The 24,365-nt window shown below is 41.8% G+C and overlaps 2 protein-coding genes across 4 annotated transcripts in view; one reads left to right on the top strand and one right to left on the bottom strand.

Annotated features, from left to right (window-relative positions):
- The window catches only part of LOC132866167 (probable ribonuclease ZC3H12C), a 51,770-nt gene extending 33,098 nt beyond the window's left edge, over positions 1 to 18,672 (top strand). For both annotated transcript variants that reach the window (XM_060898769.1, XM_060898768.1), the window contains exons 2-6: positions 1,764 to 2,571; positions 8,537 to 8,676; positions 9,037 to 9,271; positions 11,618 to 11,724; positions 14,304 to 18,672. In XM_060898769.1, the coding sequence (XP_060754752.1) occupies positions 1,862 to 2,571; positions 8,537 to 8,676; positions 9,037 to 9,271; positions 11,618 to 11,724; positions 14,304 to 15,688 (2,577 nt within the window). In that variant the 5' untranslated portion in view covers positions 1,764 to 1,861 and the 3' untranslated portion in view covers positions 15,689 to 18,672. The remainder of the gene's footprint in view (positions 1 to 1,763; positions 2,572 to 8,536; positions 8,677 to 9,036; positions 9,272 to 11,617; positions 11,725 to 14,303) is intronic.
- Positions 18,673 to 18,762: 90 nt separating this feature from the next.
- The window catches only part of LOC132866168 (radixin), a 117,805-nt gene continuing 112,202 nt past the window's right edge, over positions 18,763 to 24,365 (bottom strand). For both annotated transcript variants that reach the window (XM_060898771.1, XM_060898770.1), the window contains 2 exons: positions 21,420 to 21,647; positions 18,763 to 21,335 (listed from right to left, as the gene is read on the bottom strand). In XM_060898771.1, coding sequence (XP_060754754.1) covers positions 21,171 to 21,335; positions 21,420 to 21,647 — 393 coding nt within the window. In that variant the 3' untranslated portion in view covers positions 18,763 to 21,170. The remainder of the gene's footprint in view (positions 21,336 to 21,419; positions 21,648 to 24,365) is intronic.

The raw sequence follows: 24,365 nt of genomic DNA, 5'->3' as shown, positions 1-24,365 counted from the left end.
TAAGCTATTTAGTGCATTTGAAACTTTTTTTTTTTTTAAGTCCAGAGCCTTGGTGTGCATTTGAAAAAACCAAAACAACATATGTGGCTTACTCATAACTCTATAAAATGTATTTTCCCAAGGAAAAAAAATAATATAATTGCTTAATAATAATGAAATCTGGTGACTCAAAAACCAGTCATTATAAGTTTGGAGAGTCCAGCAATTCTGGTGTTTGTGAGAAATCTAACAAGCATTACAAAAACACATTGTAATAAGAAATATATAAGAAATAAAGTATAGTTTAAATATACTACTGAAGCTTGTTGACTAAACAGAGCTTGATTTGTAGGTATGTTTTAGGTCAGACTGGTCTCTGACGTGGTTTCATTTTGTATTATTTTGCATTCTTTGTGAAGAAGGAGGAAGTTAATAGGCCTAGAAAACATTTTTCAGCCTTCTGTGTGGTTTTTGCGATACCTCTCTATACATATGCATACTGGAAAAATGTTCCAAATATGCAAAAGGTTTGCCCTTAAATCAGGTAGCTGTTTTGCCTACCGTTTTGTTAGGTCAGGATGAGTCACTCACCTGAACCACCTCGCCTGTCCCACCTCCCTTCCCCTTAAATCCTTTTGTTGGCCCAAACGAAATTATTCCCGCTCTGCAGTGGCATTTGGAAGGAGCGTTCTTTAAGCAGCTGCAGCCTAGCAACAGTTGGAGACTTTCCAGGCCGCCCTTTGTTTGCTGTGTGCCCGCCTCCCCAACCCCCTTCAAAATCAGCGATGTCTTATTAAAACTGAGAATGTGCATCTGTCTATGGCAAGTGATCCAGTTATCTCTGCTACCTTCTACTATCGTTCTACAAATCCAGAATTTTACAGCAGCCATGTAGGCATTGTGGCGGCATGGTGGTGTAGTGGTTAGCACTGTTGCTTCACAGCAAGAAGGTTCTGCATTCATGCCCAGGGACTGACGGGGACCTTTCTGTGCGGAGTTTGCATGTTCTCCCCGTGTCCGCGTGGGTTTCCTCCAGGTGCTCCGGTTTCCCCCACAGTCCAAAGACATGCAGGTTAGGCTAATTGGTGGCTCTAAATTGACCGTAGGTGTGAATGGTTGGTTGTCTCTATGTGTCACCCTGCGATGATCTAGCAACTTGTCCAGGGTTTACCCCGCCTCTCGCCCATAGTCAGCTGGGATAGGCTCCAGCTTGCCCGTGACCCTGCACAGGATAAGTGGACACAGATAATGGATGGATTGAAATGCTAAACAAATCTAGATTTCATTGCTTACATAGCAAAGTTTCTCATTTAAATGTCAGTTTCCTGATTACAGCATTGAACACACGGTAGCCTCAATTTTAACTATTTATATTTATTCATAACCTGACGCTTCAGAAGGTGCCGCTTGGAGAACTCTACTGACCTCATTTGCTTCCAACACAGATGTAACTCTTTTCAATGCTCCTGAAGACATTTGTTAGCCAGATCAAGGACAATATACCTCCAGGAGCAAGGATTGAACCAACTGTCTTTGTTGTTGATAGTTTTTTTTTTTTTAAAGATTTTTTTGGGCTTTTTCCACCTTTATTGGCTAGGACAGTGTAGAGACAGGAAATGAGTGGGAGAGAGAGACGGGGAGGGATTGGGAAATGACCTCAGGTCGGAATCGAACCCGGGTCCCCGGATTTATGGTATGGCGCCTTATTCAATTGAGCCACGACACCCCCCCCCCAGGTTGTTTGTTTTTAAGTGTGATCAAACCAATCTCTTTTATCCCTCTAGGTTCACATGACCAGAGCAGTCTGAGGGGTGAGTAACAGTTAGTCCAGAGGTCGGAAGAGGTCACAGGCAGCACGGCGCTGAATGTCCGTGACAGCTTCATGGGCCTGAAGGACCATCTGGATGATGGAGCAGGCCATATCCTCGATTTGGGGCTGGATCTGGACTACCTCCATGTGAAGGCTGTAGACCGGCAGGCCGGTGCAGATGCCGTTTCCAGAATGGACAGGGGCTCATTGGACACCAGCGAGGAAGGAGCGCCCAGCTCTGGGAGATGTCCTTTTTCGTCCCAGGGTGACTCAGAGGACAGCTGTGGATCTGATGGCGAGGTGGAGCGGGGTTGTACTCTTGCCCCAAGCGATGGATCAGCTCGAGCTGTCCATCCGCCTCTTTGCCGATCTCCATGTCTGGATCTGGATTCCCCAGGGCTGCCAGAAGTGACGCAGGATAATCCAAACACTGAAAATTCTCTAAGGGAGTATCAGACCAAGTTGGAGTTTGCTCTGAAGCTGGGTTATGCTGAGGACTTGGTTCGATTGGTATTAAGCAAGCTCGGGTCAGATGCTCTGATCAACGACATCCTAGGGGAGCTGGTGAAACTTGGCAGCAAGTCAGACAGCGACAGTGGTGCGGCAACGTCATCCACTTCCACTTCTTCATCTTTAGCGTCTTCCGGGTCATCATCATCTTCAGCATGTAGCTTCTCAGACTCTACCGATTCTCGATGCTCTGAGTCGCCATTGCAGTCAATCCTGGACGACAAGGATAACCTCCGCCCCATAGTTGTGGATGGAAGCAACGTAGCCATGAGGTGAGAATCAAGAAATGCAAAAATCCCACACCTTACATTTTACTTTTTTTTTTTAAATATACAAACTGTAGTGCACAACATACCAACAGGTTACTCCTGCTTATTATTATTATTTTTTTACTGATTCGTTCTTACGTTGCAAATGTCCACACTTCAGATTTTCTGGTTGTTGGGTCTAGTATCAGTTTCATAAATCGGAAGCACTGGACATGTGTGTTATACTGGTACGTCAGTAGTGGTGTTTCTAGTTGGCGAGATGATATAACACCTTCTGGCTGCAGTAACACATTACTTACTACCAGGCACTGGTAAAAACAAGGGAATATATATTTCAGACAACACGATATTTTTAATAACTTAATGACTTTGAAAATTCAAAAATCATGACCCATCCCTACCTTGTACCGCATAACCTCACACACACAGTAACTCAGCAAGTCTACGGGAGAAACAAGTGGTTTATGAGCGTAAAAGAAACATGGTCATGGCTAAACTTTGAGCCAACTATCAATATTACTGGATTCTTTTTAACTTTGGAAGGACACGCTGTATTTTAGCACCTTAATATGGTGAAAGGTTTATATGAAATAGCGGTTCTTTTTGGTTGGGATTTACACTTTTGCAATACAGATATGCAGTAAATCAGTCATTTAAATTTACACTTTCGGGGCAGCCATGGCCTAAAGGTTAGAGAAGCAGCCTTGGGCTCAAAGGGTTGCTGGTTTGATTCCCTGGACTGGCAGGAAAAACCATGGCTGAAGTGCCCTTGAGCAAGGTACCGCATAAGAGTGTGTGCGCTCATTGAACATTGCTCTGGATAAAAGCGTCTGCTAAACGCCTGTAATGTAATTGCAGACGCCAACGAGTGCTTACTTGACTTTTCCATGTTGTAGTTGTTCACAACCTGAAGTGAGATTTAAGGGGATGCACCAATGGATGAATATTCTATAAACATAAGAAAAGGTCTTGGCTCAAGTGATGTAAATGAGCCATTCCAAGCTAACCTACACATCATAGTCATTTTTTCAAATGTCACCAGGTGTTAAAAACTGCAGCTCATTACAAAGATATATATCTGAAGTTTGATTTCAGCATTCATGGACTGCTTGAAATGTGGATGACATATAGCCAGAAATCAAAACTGTTCATCTGAAGTAGTCACAAGCATATTTAACCTGTAGAAGTGACCTTATGTGCACTTTGAATAAAGACATTTTATCTTGCATACAAACTGAAGGATCTGCAGCTGATAACATTTTGGAAAACTTTGTTCACCAAGTTGAACTAAGGACCACTTTATTCTGTGCATTGTTATGTGGGAGTTTAAAAATAAATAATAAATAGATACAGCTTTTGCACTTTGTTTCATACTGGTGGAGGTACTCGTCACGGAAGTCACATTTTTTCGGTCACGGAAGTCACAGACTTCCAGTGCTCTCCAAGGTCAGCAATTTACTAATTTATGACGGCTTGCTTAATTTAGGAATCTCTAGACTTCCCCCTGGTATACTGTGTGAAACAAATGGTACATCTCTCCCAGAAGGCTACGAACTGGATAAAACATTTCTTCAGTCAATATTTTTGAGGATGTAGCTGTCACGGAAGTCACATTTTCCTCCTGTTTTTTTTTTGTATGAAAATGTAGTTAGAAATGAAAAAAATGTTGGCTATACTAAGGAGCTGTATAATGTCCATGAAATAAATGCATAACATTTTAAATTTGTTCTGGAATTTATGGGCCATAGATTGACTTCAACCAAATTTGAGTAGCTTTCATCACGGAAGTCACCTTGGAATGGCTGAAATGAATAAAAAGAAACCAAGCGGTCGATTACAAGTCTCTTCTGTAGGGAATCACCGCATTACATCGAAAATAAAAAGAATAAAACATAAAACCAAAAGGTATCAAACAAGATCAACTGTGAGCTACTGCTCGCTTACGTATCCCCCCGCTCTCGCTTATATCAGAATGCAAGCAATCGAAGGAATAGGACACTTGTTAGGAATGTTGACATTAACAAATAATTAACCCTGAAACAAGCAAGTAAAGAGCAGCGTTCTCCTCAGGGATTTCAAATAGCATCCTGGTAAACTGTCATTTTGAAATAGCGTCGAAATCCACCCTATACGTTTCGTAAATACATTCAGCCGGTAAACAGGAAGTCGATGTGGGACAGATCTGAAAACGGTACACACGGTATAGAACCCCAAGCTGAAGTTTGGTACCAAGTGGCTGTGATTTGTGGTTGCTGAGAAAAAGGGTGTTTCAGACAGACGGACGGATGGACAGACAGAGGTAAATAAACCAGTATTACCCGCCACCTCCCAGAGCAGGGGGTATGATTACATTTCTAATGAAGAACGGATGTTTCAGTGCTTTATCAAAGAATTTGTGACTTGAACCCATGTGAGACTCGCTTGCATGTTAATGTCACTGTGGTTTAGTAAAAAAAAAAAAAAATAGACAAGAAAAATACACATTCCTGTTTCCAACCTCTGATTTAAGATAAGACCTCTTTCCGTTGAAGTCTTAACGGAAGGTGCAGGTGTGCTCCGCTGGTTGTTGCCGAGAGGCTGAAAGTAAACGAGCACGTGCAAGCTCGCTCTCTGGAGCAACAGGAAACCTGTCATTGTTTACCGAGACCACAGAGTTAAGTGAGTGATAGTGCATGAACCTTGCTTCTCTTTTATCCTCATATTAATTCTGTCGTGCATGATTTATCATTTGTACCCCGAAACCCACCATTCGAATCTACCACAGGTGTGCTCGCACCGGGACGTTTCCTCTTCAGGTGCTCACAAGTTGTGCTCCTGTGCCAAGCGAATTCACATTTACATTAACTACACTGAATGTTGCTCTGTCCCCAAACCGGATGCTTTCACTCGGGTCCGTGTTTGCTGGTGTGTGTAGCTGAAAACTTAAGCGCCGTCAGGAAAAGATTTTAGTTAAAGTGATGAAGTTTACTGCCCAGTAATGTGGTACATCTTTGAGGTTGGAAGTTTAATAATAAAAGTGTTAAGAGATTTGGATTAAAAGTAATAGATGTGGAATAAAGTTTGTACACCCTATTCATTCATAGGTTTTTCTGTATTTTGACTATTTTCTACATTGTAGAACAATACTGAAGGCATCGAAACTATGAAATAACATCTAGAACAGATATGGAATCATGCGGTAAACAAAAAAACAACAAAATGTTTCATATTTTAGATTCTGGGCGGCACGGTGGTGTAGTGGTTAGCACTGTCGCCTCACAGCAAGAAGGTCCTGGGTTCGAGCCCCGGGGCCGGCGAGGGCCTTTCTGTGCGGAGTTTGCATGTTCTCCCCGTGTCCGCGTGGGTTTCCTCCGGGTGCTCCGGTTTCCCCCACAGTCCAAAGACATGCAGGTTAGGTTAACTGGTGCCTCTAAATTGACCGTAGGTGTGAATGTGAGTGTGAATGGTTGTCTGTGTCTATGTGTCAGCCCTGTGATGACCTGGCGACTTGTCCAGGGTGTACCCCGCCTTTCGCCCGTAGTCAGCTGGGATAGGCTCCAGCTTGCCTGCGACCCTGTAGAACAGGATAAAGCGGCTAGAGATAATGAGATGAGATGAGATTTTAGATTCTTCAAAGTAGCCAGCGTTTACCTTGACGCTTTGCACACTACTGGCGTTATCTTAACCAGTAGTCACCTGGAATGCCTCGTCAAAATTTAATAATTAGTGCAATTTCTTGTCTTAATGCATCCGAGATCAAACAGTAAATAATAAAAATACAGTAAATAGCCCTATTCAACACAACTGTAGTAATCCATATTATGTCAAGAAGCGCTCAGCTAAGTAAAGAGAAACGACATCCATCATTACTTTAAAACCTGAAGTGACAATTAATAAAAATAAAAGAAAAACCATTCAATTAGCAGGCGAGTCCAAACTTTCAACTAGTACTGTATATTTTTTATTCCTAGGAACCTACTAACAAAAACCTCCATACCTTAAATAAAATCCACTCCAAAATAAAAGTGGGATTTCAGCGTCTGGGTCGTTATTTGCACGGTCATTATCTCAGTGATTTATTTACCAACAGACAAAACCTGTCCATCAGTGACGATATTTTCTTTACCAATAACATTGGCTAGTTAACTTTTTTTTTTAATGCAACTTCTGCAGATAAGTATCATGTAGTTGTTAAATCAGGCCTGATAACACTGTGGTCAAAAGTATGTGGACAGCTGCTCGTTACACCCGTGTGCGGTTCTTCCACAAACCGTTGTCACAAAGTTGGAAGTACACAGTCGTATACAATGTCTTTGTATGCTGTAGCTTTAGAGTTTCTCTTCACTGGCGCTAAGGGACACAAACCTGTTCCAGCATCACAAGGTTAGAGTGGAAGAACTCCAGTATCCTGCACCAGCTCTGATCTGAACTAGCCTGGGCCCGCCCATCCTAAGTGTGACGCAACACAAGGGCCTGTTGCGAGCTTAGTCTGGCAAGGCAAGCTATCTCCAGCTCTTCCAAGCTCCCGAAAAATCGGGAGCCAATCAACTTTGAGCATCTCCAACGGCCCTGGGTAGAGGCGTGTTCAAGGCAGTGACGTAGTAGAACTGCGACCGGAAGCCATAGATTGTTTACAGAATCTATGCCGGAAGCGCTTCATTCACTAGAAACATTACGAACATGGAGCAAGTTCTCATTGAAAACAGAGCAAAGAGCAGCCCTGGAGGGATTTATTGAAAGGAAGGACGTTTTCGCCTTGCTCCCGACCGGCTTCGGTAAGAGTTTAATCTACCAGTTAGCCCCGTCGCATCACATACGTCAGAGGAAAGAGTGATGTGATTGGTTTAAGCTTCGTCACAGCCTTTTCTGGCTTCGACCAGTAGCAAACTGAGGCATTTCAGGGAGGCGGGTCAACCACGCACTTTGGGACACGGTTGGGCTTAATATCTTTGCCAGACCAAATGCTCGCAGAGCTTTGAAGTCGCGTTAGCCAGACTAGATCTGAACCCCAATGTTAACTTTTGATATGAATTAGAACGTTGGGCCGTGTACTCGGCCTTCTCGCCCAACATCACTGTCTGACCTCAGTAATGTTCTTGTGGTTCAGTGAGCACATATGGGTGATGGCTGGGTGTCCACAAACTTTTGGGCACATCGTGTTGGCTTAAGCCTTTTAGTATATTTTGTGACATCGCAAACTGAGCTCAAAATCCCCAAACCACTTTAGTAAGGTATTGAAAATGAATGAAAAATGATGAAATTGTGCACTTTTGACACATTTTGATCACCTCTATAATCGGAATCAGCCTCTCCATGAGACTGAACTATTTACAATAGGGGAGTTGTGTTTTTTGTGTTGGAATTGTTCATGTGACTCTCCTTGGCTGAATAGAAGTCTGTTCCTCAACCAAACCTCAAGATGTCTAGACAAAGTGGTTTTAGGGCAAATATCCATCCACTGAGCTTTAAAAGCAAGTCGAACCCATCACTAAGAGGAGGCAGTTGATTTGAAGCGATTTGTCAAGAGGAATGAAGTGAAAATTGCTGAAGCTGAAATTTCCCGGTATTGCTTAATCAGTTTCTCAACTTTTCTCATCATCTATGTACACTCCTATATGATGGCTACAGGAGACGAAACTTGAACTACTGTATTATTTGCACCTTGATTCGCCTTTTTTTTTTAAATACTATATTGATGTTTGTTTTTATCCTATGTTGTAGCCCAGATATCTAAATCTATTATTATTGTCCTGCCAAAGCACTAGATATTTATAACAAAACAGGCAAAAAAAGATGTGGTGCTGTTTTTATTTTGCACTTTTAAAACTTTCATGCGATAGGAATTTTGCACTTGTTCGTGTTTTGTCTCACCAAAAAAAAAAAGTGTACAAAATACACCATTATACCTTTAGGAACGTATCTTTTTCCATACATAGACACACACTGCGTATTATCTTCTCACACTCAGTTTCTCTCTTTAATGGTGCAGCCATGGCAACAAGGAGGTGTTTTCTTGCCAAGGTATTCAACTTGCAGTGGACTGGTTCCTCGAACGTGGCCACAAAGACATCACAGTGTTCGTACCAGCATGGAGGAAAGAGCAGTCCCGACCTGATGCTCTCATCACAGGCAAGTCCACCCATCTCTCACCTGCTTTGTGTACTATTTGCTATTTAGTCACGCTTCTCTCGGAAGCTGCAGTCCAGGACACTTTGGTGGTTTCGAAGCACAAACAAGTCTGATTCAGCTCATTAGTTAATTACAGGTTTGCTCGAACCAGGAAATCAACTGTGTAGAAACTGGGCTTCCAGGCCTGCAGTCGTACAAGCATGCTCTATAATCAGTTGTAATGCTCCGAGTTCATTTGGCGTGAATCAGATTCAGATTTTAGACTTTACTTATATAAAATTACACCCTGGTTAAATTATACTTTGCAGTCTCGGAATTGGATGCGAAAGCTTAAAAGTTGTTTTCTTCCTATTCCTTCAGATCAAGAGATCCTGAGGCGACTGGAAAAGGACAAGATCCTGGTTTTCACACCCTCTCGCCGGGTCCAGGGACGTAGGGTGGTGTGCTATGATGACCGGTTCATCGTCAAGTTGGCTTACGAATCGGACGGCATCATCGTCTCCAACGACAACTACAGGGATTTGGCCGTGGAAAAACCAGAATGGAAGAAGTTTATTGACGAACGACTTCTTATGTACTCGTTTGTCAATGATAAGTAAGTCATCCTGCAGTTATATTATTCCTCTGTGCTTTGGCAGTTTTTATCACTAATCACTCAGACCCTTCTTTATCAAAGGTTCGATCAAAAGCGACCATCATTTGTTCCTGACTTCAGCTTTGGTGTGTCCATACGATTTAGAGCAAGGGAACATTTTAATAACCCGAAAAATGCTTGATTTGCAGTTAATCAATCAGAACCATTATCCATATAATCAGTAATTTAAAATCTGTAGTAAGGAGAGTAGTAGGGCTAGACGTAGTAATAAAAAAATGGCAAATAATTTGAATAACTGTAACTGCAGATATGAGAACATTGTATGTACTGTGTAGCTACCCTGAGTGAAGATTATGGATTTGGAGCCGTAACAAGCTTTGTTTTATATATTTATACTACACTAAGTAACTTTAAAAACGCACATTGATAAAACTTGCTGAATTCGTGCTGAGTTTATCTCAAGAAGAAAAGAAATATATCACAATGGAAAAATAACTTCGTTCCGCCCGAATAAGTTCCAAATCTGTGCTCAAATCAGAATTTAAGGGAGTTGTACTCAATAACGTACAATATGACTCGGGTAGTCAATGACATGGACAGGCTGTAATTTTCAAACAAATCTTGCCTATAAATACCCGGGGGAAATGATGGGAAAATTGTCATTATTGAAGATGCCACGCCTAAGCCAAAATCAACGTGAACAGGCCATCGGGATGTTGCGTGCCGGAAGTACACAGACAGAGGTCGCCCGGCACTTCGGTGTTCATCATTCGACCATTTCCCGTTTGAGTCAGCGTTACAGACAGACAGGGAGCACCAGGGATCGTCCACGCCCTGGTCAGCCTCGAGTCACGACGCCAGTTCAGGATCAGCACATCAGGCTAGCTCACCTCCGTGACAGATTGCTGACACCCTCAGTCACTGCTGCTGAGACCCCTGGACGACACACACCCAGAATCTCCAGCATGACGGTCCGAACATGGACCAGCTGTCACTTTGAATTTTTTTATTGTGAATTAATTCTTGAGTTTGACAATAAATGTCCTTTATCGATGTTTCAAGATGTGTGTGCATTACATACAATATCATAAATTTCAAATATATGCATGGATCTAAAGTGATATCGTGTTGAATTCCATTGTGCGTTTTTAAAGTTACTTAGTATATATAAATATAGCATATATAGTGAACAGGGGCGGCACGGTGGTGTAGTCGTTAGCACTGTCACCTCACAGCAAGAAGGTTCTGGGTTTGGGCACTGGGCTTGACTAGGGCCTTTCTGTGCGGAGTTTGCATGTTCTCCCCGTGTCTGCGTGGGTTTCCTCCAGGTGCTCCGGTTTCCCCCACAGTCCAAAGACATGCAGGTTAGGTTAATTAGTGGCTCTAAATTGACCGTACCGGCTAGTGGCAGCGTGTCCGCCTCTCGATCGTGAGTTCTATGCACGGTCGGGTCATACCAAAGACCATCATAAAAATGGTACCTACTACCATCTGGCAAGGCACGCTGCAATACAGATGCGAGTGGGGAGTTAAACTCTCGTGGTTACCAGAGGACTAGCCCCCCACTGTAACCCTAGCTATGTAATAGGCGAGAGGCTGAGGGCTGCGGAAACGAAGATCGGCGCCGCCCAATGCGCCACATGGCGCGGGAAGGACTTTAACTAAATTGACCGTAGGTGTGAGTGTGAATGGTTGTTTGTCTCTATATATCAGCCCTGTGATGACCTGGTGACTTATCCAGGGTGTACCCCGCCTCTCGCCTGTAGTCAGCTGGGATAGGCTCCAGCTCGGCCACAACCCTGCACAGGATAAGCAGCTACAAATAACGGATGGATATATAGTAAACATGCATGTAAGTACAAAAAGAACATGTTTTGTTTGAGCAACTTTAGACACAAGTGCCCCAACTTGACTGAAATGTGTGGTGGTGGTTTTTTTTTCCCCTCGGATGTGACAGCAGTAGAATGCTTTCCTTTTATTGGCTCATATCACCAAAGGTGTAGTTTATAACACCTCGGTTGTGGTTTATGTAAATTAGATGTATATGAGTAAATTGGAGCCTGGTATATGCCTAGGACACGTACCAGTAAATATTTCCACACCGCTGAAGCTGATTCATCAACTATAAAAAAGAAAATTAGCCCATTTTGATGCTGCACTTTTCACAAATCAACACCGACTCAGTTGCGTTTCATTTAGTGTGCTCAAATCTGCACTCGTTTCTATGCAACAGTGATAAATAAGGTGTCTGAGTTTTAAAATCATGTTAACGTTAACAATTTGACTTATCTGTCGACATGGTCATTTTTTGCTGTAAAGCTATCTAATTAAAACTTTGTCCTTCAGATTTATGCCTCCGGACGATCCCCTTGGTCGCCATGGCCCCAGCCTTGAGAACTTCCTGAGAAAACGGCCCATCATCCCGGAACACAAAAAACAGCCTTGTCCATATGGTAGATCCGAACCCCTGCCCTACAGTCTCCTCTTGTTAACTAGATCCAAATAGCAGTTTTTTACCAGTTAGGGGTGGCACGGTACACAAAACTCACGGTTCGGTACGTACCTCGGTTCTGACCCTACGGTTCGGTACGTTTTCGGTACAGTGCAGGAAAAAAAGAAAAAAAAAAAAACCAAAAGGCTATCCTCAAAGGCAGCTTTTTATATCCCCAGCTGAGATCGCACCACACTGAATTGTCATATATTGATAGGTGCATCAGTGCAACACATGACCTTTTTGGGTACTTTAACATACAATACGCACGAGTGCCTAAACACTTTTTTTACATTCACGTAGCTCAGTGAACATAAGTATGAGCGCGGCACACTATCGTCCTCTTTAATCCCTCACGCCCGAGAAGTCCATGAATCCGTGGTGAGCGCAATAGAATGGGCAGCTTTTAAGCCCTGTTCCACAATTTGTCTCGTTCTGTTGTATAAGGCTGGCACTACTGATTTTCTTACATGGCTGCGGGATGGAGGAGTGTAGCGAGGTTCGAGCACATGTAATAAATATTTGAATCTCGCCTCTTCTACAGTGGAATATGGGCGCATAGCGGATGCGATGTAAATTCCAATTGCTTCGGTAATTTTTTTTTGCTCTGCATGTATTTGTGTCAAGGGGCTGTTGTAAGAGATTTGGGAGACGTAATTGGACACTTTTCTTCCGTCTCGTCCCGGTGATGGGGATGTCTGGGTGGTGTCGCCGGATATATGTGTTAACATGTTTGAAGTGTTCCCACTCACGTAATGAACAGATGTCGAACAACGACAGCAGACCGTCTTTGTTTTGTCAACCACTCGCTCTCCATTGCTGTTATAACTCACGGGGAACTCGAAGTTATCCCACACCACTGACTTAAATGATGGTGGGTCTTCTAGCTCTTCGCCACTCGCCATTGTTAGCCCTCTCTCGCAACAACAACCACCTAACAGCGGTACAGCAGAGTTTGTATTTGAAGGTGGAGTTTGTCTACGGACCAATCAGAGCTTGCAGGTGGCAGTGGGGTCAGTCCATGAAATGGGGTTACCAAAATGTGACATAGAGGGAGTCACTTAAACAATTTACAACTGAAAACTACTTTTATTTCCATGAAGCATTGACCATATAAGAAAATATAACATGGTTGTTAAGATAACTCCTGCTCTACAATGTATGATAAAATCCATAAATATTTACCCGGTTGCTAATGTAACAAGGACACGAACAAGCTTTTAAAAATAAAGGAAAAATATTGATAAAATCAATTTTTTGCTTTTATTTGCTTACTTTAAACATTAACACTGAATAAGAATTCATTAGGAATATTAGTTCAACATCATAAACACAAAATATGAAATACCAGTATTTCACAAACTTCATAAAATCTCTAAGATTTGAACAATAACAGTCATTAACAGGAAACAGTTTCATCCTATATGGGGTAAATGAGAATGGAATTCATTACTTTACTTAGTCACACTTATATCTGCACTTCTCTAGAGCACGTGTTGTGGTGCGTGAGATCCTGCGAGAAGTTCTCTCGCGTCAGTTCAGCTGACCTAGATTGAGTAAATGGGTCTCGCAGGTTGTGAACGCACCAGGAAGCGAGTGGACGCCAAGTTAGGATGTGAGAAAAAAACATCGATAATTTCTTTTATTGCTGTTTGTTTAAATTTCTTTCTACCTACATCGTTTTATAGTATATTCTTTATATTAAAAACATCAATCATGATTTCAACTCGTTTTATTTTTTGTAAGCCTGGTTTCTAACGTAACAGTAGGACACCACAATGTTACATTCACAACCTATTTTTAGTGGATGAATTCGAAGCTAAATAGTTTATAGAACCTTCTTAACTTTATTATGTGAGTGTAAAACTAAATTGCAAGTACCATGAAACTAACTTTATTGAAATTCTCAGAAAGTAATGAAGGTTTATTTAAGCTCAAAGTCAGCAAATATTCCAGGTCACAAAAAACGTGTCATCCGTGTCCAGTCACAGGGGAAGAAAATGTTTCACATTTCTTTATTTCAAAAGAAAACTTCTTTTTTTTTTTTTTTTTTATTTCTTCAAACAATATTTATGGATAATCTGCTAAATATTTCTTTAAATCATGGAAATTAAAGATGAAATGATTATGTAAACCCGGACCAATGAAAAGTAACATCATTTCATGGACTGACCCAGTGGTTAAATGTGTACTGAAGGAAACTCTTGCGAAATAACAGATCCGCGTTCAGATCAATATTAAACTTCTGTACCGTGTGTATTCTCTGTGAAAATGCGTACACCGAACCGTGACGGTTCGGTACGAATACATATACCGTGCCAGGCCTAATACCAGTACATGTATTTGATATTAAATTAAATGTTTCAAATTTATCCGTATTTTTTCCCCCCACTGTGAGACTAAAAGGTGTCCACGGTTTAAGTTTCAGGGAAGAAAGTGACTGTTAAAAGGGTCCAGTTAGCTTGAATTCATTATTGTCATTACTGCCATTTGCATTCTTGGGCAAGCAGTGATTAAAGCATTTGTTATTGACCCCTTTAGGAAAGAAGTGCACTTATGGTCACAAGTGCAAGTTCTACCACCCAGAGCGTGGCACCCAGCCCCAGCGTGCCGTAGCCGACGAGCTCCGTGCTAGTGCCAAGACCTCGGCAGCTAAAGGCACAAATGAGTCGGGCCTAGTGAAAAGCCACAGTGTTCCCGGAGGCTCGCGCAATGATAAAACCGGTGACGGAAAGCGTTTGAACTCAAAGCGGCAGTCGGACCCCAGTGCCCGCACCCTTTCGTACGGTGACGTGGAGGACAAGCTGAGCTCCAAAACCAAAGCAGACCCCCAGAACAGCAGCTTGACGCTACCCCCTGCACCAGGTGGGCCCCCTTCCTGCCACACTCACTCACAAGACCAGAGAGAACAACTGACATGCTTTTCTAAAAGTCACGCATTGCCAGCTTTCCCTCAAACAGACTCCTACCCCACCTGTGAGTCTCCGGACCTCAGCTATTACTGCCTTGTCCGTGGCTACTCTGGCCTCAGCTTGTCCACCCAAAGGAGCCCCGAGCGGCCTTTCCTGTCCGACATAGATACACGGCTCAGTTCCGTAGCATCTGACTGCAGCAGCGAGGGCAGCGCCAGCTCCGATTCATATGGCACAGTGCCTCCCGGTGAGCGCTCCTGCATGAGCTCACCTGACTCACTGTTGGACGATGGGCTCAAGTGTCATCATTACCACCACCTCCACCACCAGCGCAGGCAGTACCCACTGCCTATGGTCCTGCCTCCACCACCCCACCACCATCACCAGAGCCGTGTGCTTTCCCCAGTCCCTTCAACTCACCCAGGGTACCATCACGGGATGGCCCGGGGACACAGTTTCACGCAAGACGACCAGACACCTCCAGAGCACCACTTCAAGCAGTCAGTGTCCTATATTGGCCCCCAAGTCCAGCACCAGATGATTGCTGCCAGATCCAGTTGTCCTGGAGAGTACCCTCCTCATAGTTCCCCAATGAATCGAGGTCTGGCATCCACACGTCTCGACAGCGTGTCCGACTCCAGGCTCTATGAGCGCTCACCTCTTTTAGCCAGGAAGCCTTTCCCAGACCAGGAAAGGATGGCCAGCTGGGAGCCATACTATCAGCAACCCTGCTACGAGCCCTTTACCTTTCAGAGCCTTCCAGAAAACAAGCAGCAAGCATGGCGGGTGCCTTGGGGACAAACTCCTCTTCATCCATCCCATACTCCCCACCAGCACCAGGAACCGCCTGCCCTCAGTCGCTACCAGGAATTGCGTGAGAAAGTGTTCATCAACCTGTGCAACATCTTCCCCACTGAGCTTGTGCGGTTGGTCATGGGCCGGTATCCTCACATTACTGATGCCCAACAGCTGGCAGCCGCTATCTTGGCTGAAAAGAGCCAGACTGGATACTAAGAACCAACACAACTGATTGGAACTGTAGCAAATATCTTGGTCAATTAACTTGTTTCCTGAGGGTTACGGAGATACCTACTAGGGATAATCCAGGCCTTGATAGATTACACAGTGCTTCCATTTGGAGATTTTATGAGATTTTGATGGAAGCCTCCAAACATGGTCTTGGTGAGGACGAGTCATGTCATACTTGGGTCTCTTACTTGACTCAGTTTGAAGTCTGTCAAGTCGAGGTGTTTTTTTTTTTTTTTGTCAGCAGTGGAGCCATAACTGCAAGTAGCAATTTGTCTACCTGAAGCGTGAATGTGGAAATGAGTGTGACATTATTTATTTTAGTCTATATATTTCCAGCAAGGTTTTGCTTTATGTTGATAGTTCGATTCAGGTGAGCATGTACTGATTCACAAGGCACTTTTACATTGCTGTTTATCAAATGCAAAAGTTTGATAACTTATGTCAATCAAACAAGAACCGATGGAAGGCCAGATTTGTCGGAGTGGATATTATACTGTGATCAGGTTGTCACATAGAGAAATTTGGCTCAAATGGACAAATAAGAAAATGACCAAAAGAGCACAGAGCAAGCAAAGGGCAGGACCCTGTCTTCATTTTGTTGCGACGAGGAAAGAGTTCGCTCCCTTAGCCAAAAAAGGGTGCATCAATGTACTAGAAATTTTATTTAAAGTCGGTTTAAATACGTTCCCTCAATATCTGGCCTTTCATAATCCTTGTGATACAATGCCTACTCTCACTTGAAATTGTTTTGCTTTTATTTAGGGTCTTAAAACTGCTTTCCCCATAACCAATTTTTGAATCACGAATCATTGGGTCTTTGGGGAAGGGCACCAACAGCTGGCCCAGTGAACTCACTGAGTTATTTTATTTTAGTAGCATAGTCGTGTTAATTTATTATCATTTATTTCCTTAGAGGTATCTTAAGCTTTGCCGTTTTGTTACAGAGATGTTTTATTCATGTGTGGGTGTGAGATCACGTGCTCGCTCGTCTGTACGTCTGGGAACTTCTCATCAAGCAACTTGCGCCATATCGCCAGTGTTATTAGATACAGTGGCAGAGTTTCCCAAAAGGGATGTGGTTTTTAGAAAAGAAGAATTTATCTTTTACTCAGCACTTTTTGGGAAACTTTTGCCATGGTCCATAGCCACAGGTGTAGTGTAGGTGAGACAGACGCCACCAGTCTGTCTTTGTACCTTAGTTTTAGTAAGGGACGTCTCTGGCTTCGTGCTACCGTCACTCGTCATCTTCATCCTGGTGATGTACAAGCAGTTTATGAGGGAAAACCTGATCGGGCGAGAAGCTTTTGCGAGTCGTACGCGAGTCAAGAACTTCCAGCGAGACATTTGTACGTGTTCCTGACGTGACCTTGTGGTAGCCAGAGAATACCTGTCCTTGTTGATACAAATTGTATCTTTTTTTTTTTTTTTAACTTAAAAGAAAGAGACCTTTATATACATATTAATCTATGGATAAAATATATTCACACAGTTATGTACAATATGTAGTACTTGTGTAATTTAAGATATTTTCGGCAACATTTTATCATTACTTCAAGGAAAACAGTTAAAGCTTTTTTTTGTTTTGTGGGCTATAAAAGAGCATCAAATGCATCTTTTAAAAAAAAAGATAAAGATGGAGGGTAACGATCATGATGGAGATATTTGTTAAGCATTATTTATTTATTTACTTTGGAAGCAAAGGTTTATTTATAGCTTATACCTATAATTAAGTGGGTTTTGGGGTATGAAGTTGGTTTTTACAAATTTACGAGACAAAATGAACAACTCTGTGTGTCAATAGGTTTTAATTTGTTTTCCGTTGATGCGGCTCTCAACGGTTTTCCAAAAGCTTTACGAGTATAATGATTGTGTTTATATGGTAAAGTGAGTGGATGCTCGCTGAATCATATGATTGGTTAATTATGCTAGGATGCTTCTGGAAGACTTAACTAAAACTGCACATTTTCTGGATTTGCCGTGGAAGAAAAAACAAACAAACAAACCACAGACCTTGTGTTTTACCTGAAAATATTATTATCTGATGCATTTCAAGAGGGCTGGGCTCTTTGGGGGTAAAATGCTGCCTGAAATATTTGTTAGGAGCACCTTTGTTTTGAAAAAGAAGAGCCTTCCCTCGAGCCAGGTGGCACCATGTGCCATCGTTGGCAGTGGCGTGGGCATAGAGTAAATGCCTCTACACGGCATTGTGCTTAAGACACATCTGAATAATCTGAACCATGTTCAGCTTACGAGTTTTCAGGGCCGGCCTTACTGCAGGACGTCCTTAACACTGGTGTATTTGCAGAGTAATAACGACTGCTCTGAACCCAAGCACGCTGTTAACGTTTCACACAAATACTCAGGACATTATGGACGTCTTCAGTAAAGTGGCACCAGTTTTCAAATATATATATATATAAAAATAGAAAAGTTGTTTTTCATTGTGCTGTGCTGTAATCAAAGCTTCAGTGGACTTGCTGTGAGTTAATGTTTCCGTAACGATGTCACACCTTCTCCTCCATCAAGCCTCTCAGAGCTTTGCTAAACCGCCTCGTGGCGGAAATGTACATAGGCTGATTACAAAACCTGTTTCCGTAACACGCGTCCAATCCATGGAACGACGCACACAGGGAGACGACTGCTGAACCATTTCCATGTAGATGTATTGGAAGGTTCAGTAATTACTCCTCGATTCACGAAATGTAGGCTTTACGCTCAAGGACCAAAGTGAACAGCGGTAGGATTCAGAAGACCCGATGATAGTACATTTGTTGGTCAAAAGCAAGATAGTCTTTGATTTTTTTTTTTTTTTTAAAACCAGATGAAGTTATATTGCTGGAGGAGAAAAATAGTTCGGGATTTTTTAATCGAGTTGTCTCAAGAAAATACGTGGTCAGAACTGTTGTTGTTGCTGCACATCCTGGAGTTTCCAAATGTGTATTTTTATTGAAATAAAAATACCAAGATCACGTTTTGGGTTTAATTTTTTTCTGGTTCTCATGGCTTTTCATTCAATTGTGACATTCACATTAAATAAAGAAAACGGAAGGAGAAAAAGATACATTTCATCTTTATTTTAAATTTTTTTTTTTTTTACATGTAGTCATGGACAAAGCTCGACTGATTTCTATGTAACAGAAAGTGATATAAACATAAAAAGGGGGAACGAAAAAAAAAAAGTGTCAGCAAACATGACCGCTGGTTCCAGAAGCAGCAGTGGCAGCTTTACTCTGGTGGTTTTTTTCCCCCCCAATCACTCCAATGCCAGCAGGCCAAAATCCACCCGAATTAAAAAAAAAAAAACAATACAACAAAGTAACATTATACCATCGTAGCATTAAGGTAGCAACCCTTTCCCCTTTGGTGAAAGTTAGTGCACTAACTCTGGTGGTTCAGATTTATAAAGCAACTTAAAATTTATTTTTTTTTTTTTGGAAGCACAATTTTCTTTCTATGGCAATTTCAGGACAATTGAACAAGTCGCTGGGTTTATTTGAAGCTTCAGTGTCTCAACCACCAAAACAAGGGCTTTTTGACCTTTTCTGCCTTCACGAGTGTAAAATTAAACAGGCTTCACATTGCTAGATACAAAAGGAAAGATGCGGATTATTATGATGAATTTTATTAATTTTTTCCCCCAACTTTGTATAAAGGGTGGGTGTACTGTAGTTGGGGGAAATTAACAGGAAAACAATTTCACAGTGGTCTGCTTTCTCTTCACACCATGCGCACTGCAACAGACACAGTCAAGGACGTTACTATCTGAACGAACACGGGAATAACCCAGGAGGTGGATCATTCCTGATGTATAAACGTCCTTCATCATCTTTATTCAATTTAATCTCAGAGAGGCAAGAAAACGAGGAGAGATGAAAAGACAGACAACGACAAACTCACCCTTCCACATTTCTACTCAAGTACGCACAAAACGACAAACGAAATAAAGACAATCCCGGGTTCGAGTCTGCTACACATGACCGCGGCAATGTGCTGCTCTAAACCCGCCACAGTTTGTGTGTCAGGGCAGCTTTGGTATCGTACATCGTTAGCTCTATAGGATCACGTGGTGAAGGCAGTGAACAATACTAATCTGGATCTGGACATAATACTGAGCTCTGAATTCATACGGGAGACAAATCACGCAACCACACGCACTGCGAGATGACAATAACACTACAGCTAGAGCAGAAAACTGTCTTACCTGTCCTTCCTGTCTCACAGCGCACTCAGTGTTTGATGATTCAGTCTCCACGCTTTACATTAATGAGGTAGAGAGCCGTCCTGATGCCAGGACTGATGTTTTCATATGCTCCCCGGCCAGAAAGGCTTTCACTATTTTCTCTCTCACACACACACGCGCGCACACACACACGTACACAGAGAGGTAGACAGATCCGCGCACCCTTTGCACATCTTACACACTTAACCAGCTGCTCTGTCTGCCTATCTGACGTGACCTTTGTGAACCGGCAGGCAGGGAAAACCATCCATATGGAGACTGGACATGAAACACTGGGAGTCTGAGGACCAACCAAAAAAAAAATAAATAAAATAAACCCACACCAGACTGTGAAACATCCCGACGGCTTAAATCAACTCCAAATCTTAAATCAACTCCCATTTCTCAACCAGTGCTCGTCGTCTTAAATGACTTTTCCGTTTGACATCTTTCACACAACACAGACGCAGACAACAGCTTCCCTTTGGTGATCCGTAGTTTTGGTTATTTGATTCTTATTGAAATTACTGGATATTTAACAGATTGTTTTTGCACTCGTCGTCATAGAGATATTGCATGTGCTCACTGGGGGAAGTGGAGGTGGAGGAAAAAAAAAAAAAAAAAATCCCAAACAAGACCCGCCGTCTTAGTTGAAACTCGTTAACGGCAGAAATGAAAAGAAGCGCGTTAATAAAAACGGGTGAGGAACTAAAGAAACTTCGATACTTTGAGCTTTTTGTAAATCAAGAAGGTGAAAAGTATAAAGCGGGCACACTTCCTAGTAAATGAAGAAAAAGAATTAATGGCCATTTTGATAAAATTTTGATCTCTTTTTACTAACAACTTTATCTCTAAAATGACATTCGCATTTTAGTATCTATTATTAAAGAAAAAAATTATTTCAAACGTTCATAAAGATATGATACAAAGCTTGCTCCTAAATGGATGGTTCGAGCGGGAGGAGCTTGAAAACAAGCAGCCTGATTGGCTGACGGTGAGAGCTTTGGCAAAGTGTGAGGGGAACGTGGCGACCACGTCCCTCTAGCCTCTCTGCAGAGTAGAATTATATCATCAGCCGCCATGGGTTAAAGGTCATATGGTGGGATGGGCTGGTTTAAGAAAAAAAAAAAGAAAAAAGAAAAGAAAGCATGAAAGCTGTGCTTATAAGCCAGCTGCCAAGGCATCAGGGCTGTAGCTTCGAGAGTGGCGCAGGAAAGTGGGCGGGGAGGGTAAGGGGTTCAGCGCTCCTCACATGGACTCAAACTCGTCAATTCGTTGCTTGGTGTTTCCCTGGCGGATCTGGCGCAGCGTCTTGTACTTATCTCGGCCGGCCTTGACGTTCTCGGCGTGCAGCACGTCATTCTGCGTCTTCTTAGAGTCGTCCCGGGCCTGCGCCAACTCTGAGCTCAGGGCCTGCGAGGATGAGCGTGAAGAATTGGAAATTAAGAAAAGCTGAGCTCCAGATCGTACAGTAGGTATGTGCTGGGAGGGACTCACCTGGAGCTGCTTCTTGACACGCTCGTTTTTCTGGGCTTCGGTGAGGCGGTCTTCCTCGGTGTGTGGATGCGCCACGCCGTCGTTGGAGAGCTCAGCACTGGCCTCGGCGCTGCTCTCATCATGCTCGTCATGCTCATTCTCCGCTGAGCTGCCTGCTGGTACTGCCGCTGTCGTCACACTCTTCAGCTCTTCTTTGGTCTTCTCAAGATCCTCCTGAGCTGAAATAGCCTGGCGAGAACACAAGGGTGGAATTATACGCCGTTAGATCATCATCAGATACTATAGTAATTACAACCTATGACGTATTTAAAACTAAAAATTTGCTTGTACAATTACCACTACTTGCCAACAAATGTAAAAAGAAAGGCAGGAAATGCTATTTAACACTGCTGACACCGATCCTGGATATGAGCTTATGACATTTAATCAACTTGTTTAGAGACTCGATTCAGAAATGGAGTGAAACAACAGAGAAGAACACTGAATGCCTTAAAGGAGGTCGACACTGGGGAATAGCACCATCGAACAGGGAGCGTTATCTAGCTTACAATTTAGCTGTGATAAGTTACTGTAAGGATAGTAGGAAAGTAGGCATGTAAGGAGATCATGTGATGACAAAACCATGATATAAATTTATGACTAATTAAAATTGATAAAAAAAAAAAAAAAGAATCAGTCTGTGTAATCTTAGTTTTTCCTAGCTGTAATTGCATTGTTTAGACAGCAGATAACAAAATAGCAGGAATACATGTGACTTCACCACAGCTGGAAGTAACACAGCTCTAAAATGGGCTGTATGACTGACTGTCCAAATAGCAAATACAAAAACAGTGGAAGCGGGGGGGAATGCTCAAATGTTTCAGAAATGTCTTTTTAATTTTAATAAAAGGAATATTTTAGTTAATAGGCTATTATATTTTGCTCCAGCTTTTACAAAATGTAGGTCATTTATTGTTTGGTTATTAAGAAAAAAATACTCATTTTGTTAAGTTAAATTTAAGTTGATAAAGAATAGGAAAATAAATGGTGCACTTTTACGGTAATATAATTTTTCATTTAATTTTTTTTAAATATATATCATAGGAAAAATCACATCACATGAATCAAACTGAATCATGAATTGGGTGAATAATTACATGCCTATAGGACAGTATGCACAGATACTGAGCAGGATGAAATCAGGAAATCAGAGTAATAAAGCCTTTCCTGCTTTCACGTAAAAAAAAAAATAATCTAAAAGATATCCTGTTAATAATTATAAAAACTTTTATACTAATGTCTTGCAGTCGCACCATTAATTTCTCTGAATTAACAAATGCTACAGCGTAAAAAAAAAAAAAAAAAGACCAAAAACTATATTACCTAACGCTAAAAGAGGTTACTACGGCCCAGCGTGCATTTCTTCAGCTCAACAAATGGGTAGCTCGACATCTCCGATACAGTTCGGCACCATTTAAGCAGGATTCAGCATCATCGCCCTGTAATCTAAAATCCCAGAAGAGCTCCCACTAAGCATCAAGAGGAATCACTCCAATCTCTTAGGACATGGGATCAAACATGGCTGATACGCAAACGCACCACATCACTTGATCTTGTACCGATCTGTTGCAGTAGGTTTTCGAGAGCATCGAGTAAAATATGAAGTGACAGCACAATTCTACACACTTCAGTAAGCCATCACAGCGAGTCAGATTCTTTTAAGATTACATTCAGCCGAGTGAACCAGATACAAACATACCGTCTCAAATCCATGAAATCAATTAAAACCAGGAAACGTGCCAAGAATCTAATCATAAGCAACCGATAAGAAAGACCTGATACATACCCGTGAATCTAGGACTCCAGATTAAAACATTTTTAATGTAACAGCAACTCTAATTCAAATCACAGATTTAACCCTTTGATGCAAAACATATGCACACCCCTTCTAATGCACAACATGGGTCAAAAATGACCCGCATTCATTTTCCAGGTTATTTCATGCTGACTGAGTTTTTCTTTGCTCCATCTTTTGAAATCAATTTATTTTATGATTGAATATTCCAAGTATTCTTTAAATATCTTGTTTTTAATTACCACAAATCATTAATTTAATTTTTTCTTTCCTACTTTACGAACAAAAATACTTTTTATATTACTACACATGGGTCATCCAAGTGTGATTTAAAATTAAATGTCTTAATACTATAATAATAATTTGTTTCAAGTAATTACTTTAGCAGTGAATGGGGCCAGTTATTTATTTATTAACTATGTCGTTAGCTAAGCCAACTACAATAAAATTAGCTAACTAAAGTAGAATATGTCAGCAGCTCGGTAGCTAATAGTAATTACTTGTAACTTTCTGACAAGTAATCGACTCACTCTCAAGGTAACCTAAACATAATCAATTTTTTTCTAAGGTAATGTTCGAACAATTGAAAAACATTACTTGCATGTATTAGATGGGCAAAGGGCGCTGTGCTGTGCTGAGCTGTGAAATGTCTGACACAAGCACAATTCACAGTTCCCACCAAACGCTGGAGTAAATGCATGCGGGTCGGTTCTGACCCATGTGTGTAAACTTGATGTAGAATTACAAAAGCTGTGCTTGTTCATAACTTAAGAAAGGAAAAATAAAAATGATGATTTGTGCTAAACAAAAACAAGATATTTGCTGCATATTTGGAAAAGTAAATGACAAAATGAATTTATTTCAAAATAGAAACACTCAGCCATACATGAAATAACCTGGAAAATGAATGCAGGTCGTTTTTGACCCATGTTGTGCATTAGAAGGGTAGTGATACAAAAAGGGTTTTTATTCAAAAAGTAAGAAAGGAAAAAATAAAATAAGGATGTATGATGATCAAAAACAAGTTAATTGAGGAATACCTTGAATACTGAATCATGGAATTAATTTATTGCAACCCATCAGAGGGTCCAAACTTGCAGTCCTCACTGTCC

This window comes from Neoarius graeffei, chromosome 18 (assembly GCF_027579695.1).
Source record: "Neoarius graeffei isolate fNeoGra1 chromosome 18, fNeoGra1.pri, whole genome shotgun sequence".
NCBI lineage: Eukaryota > Metazoa > Chordata > Actinopteri > Siluriformes > Ariidae > Neoarius > Neoarius graeffei.
This window is presented reverse-complemented; position numbering and strand designations above follow the sequence as displayed.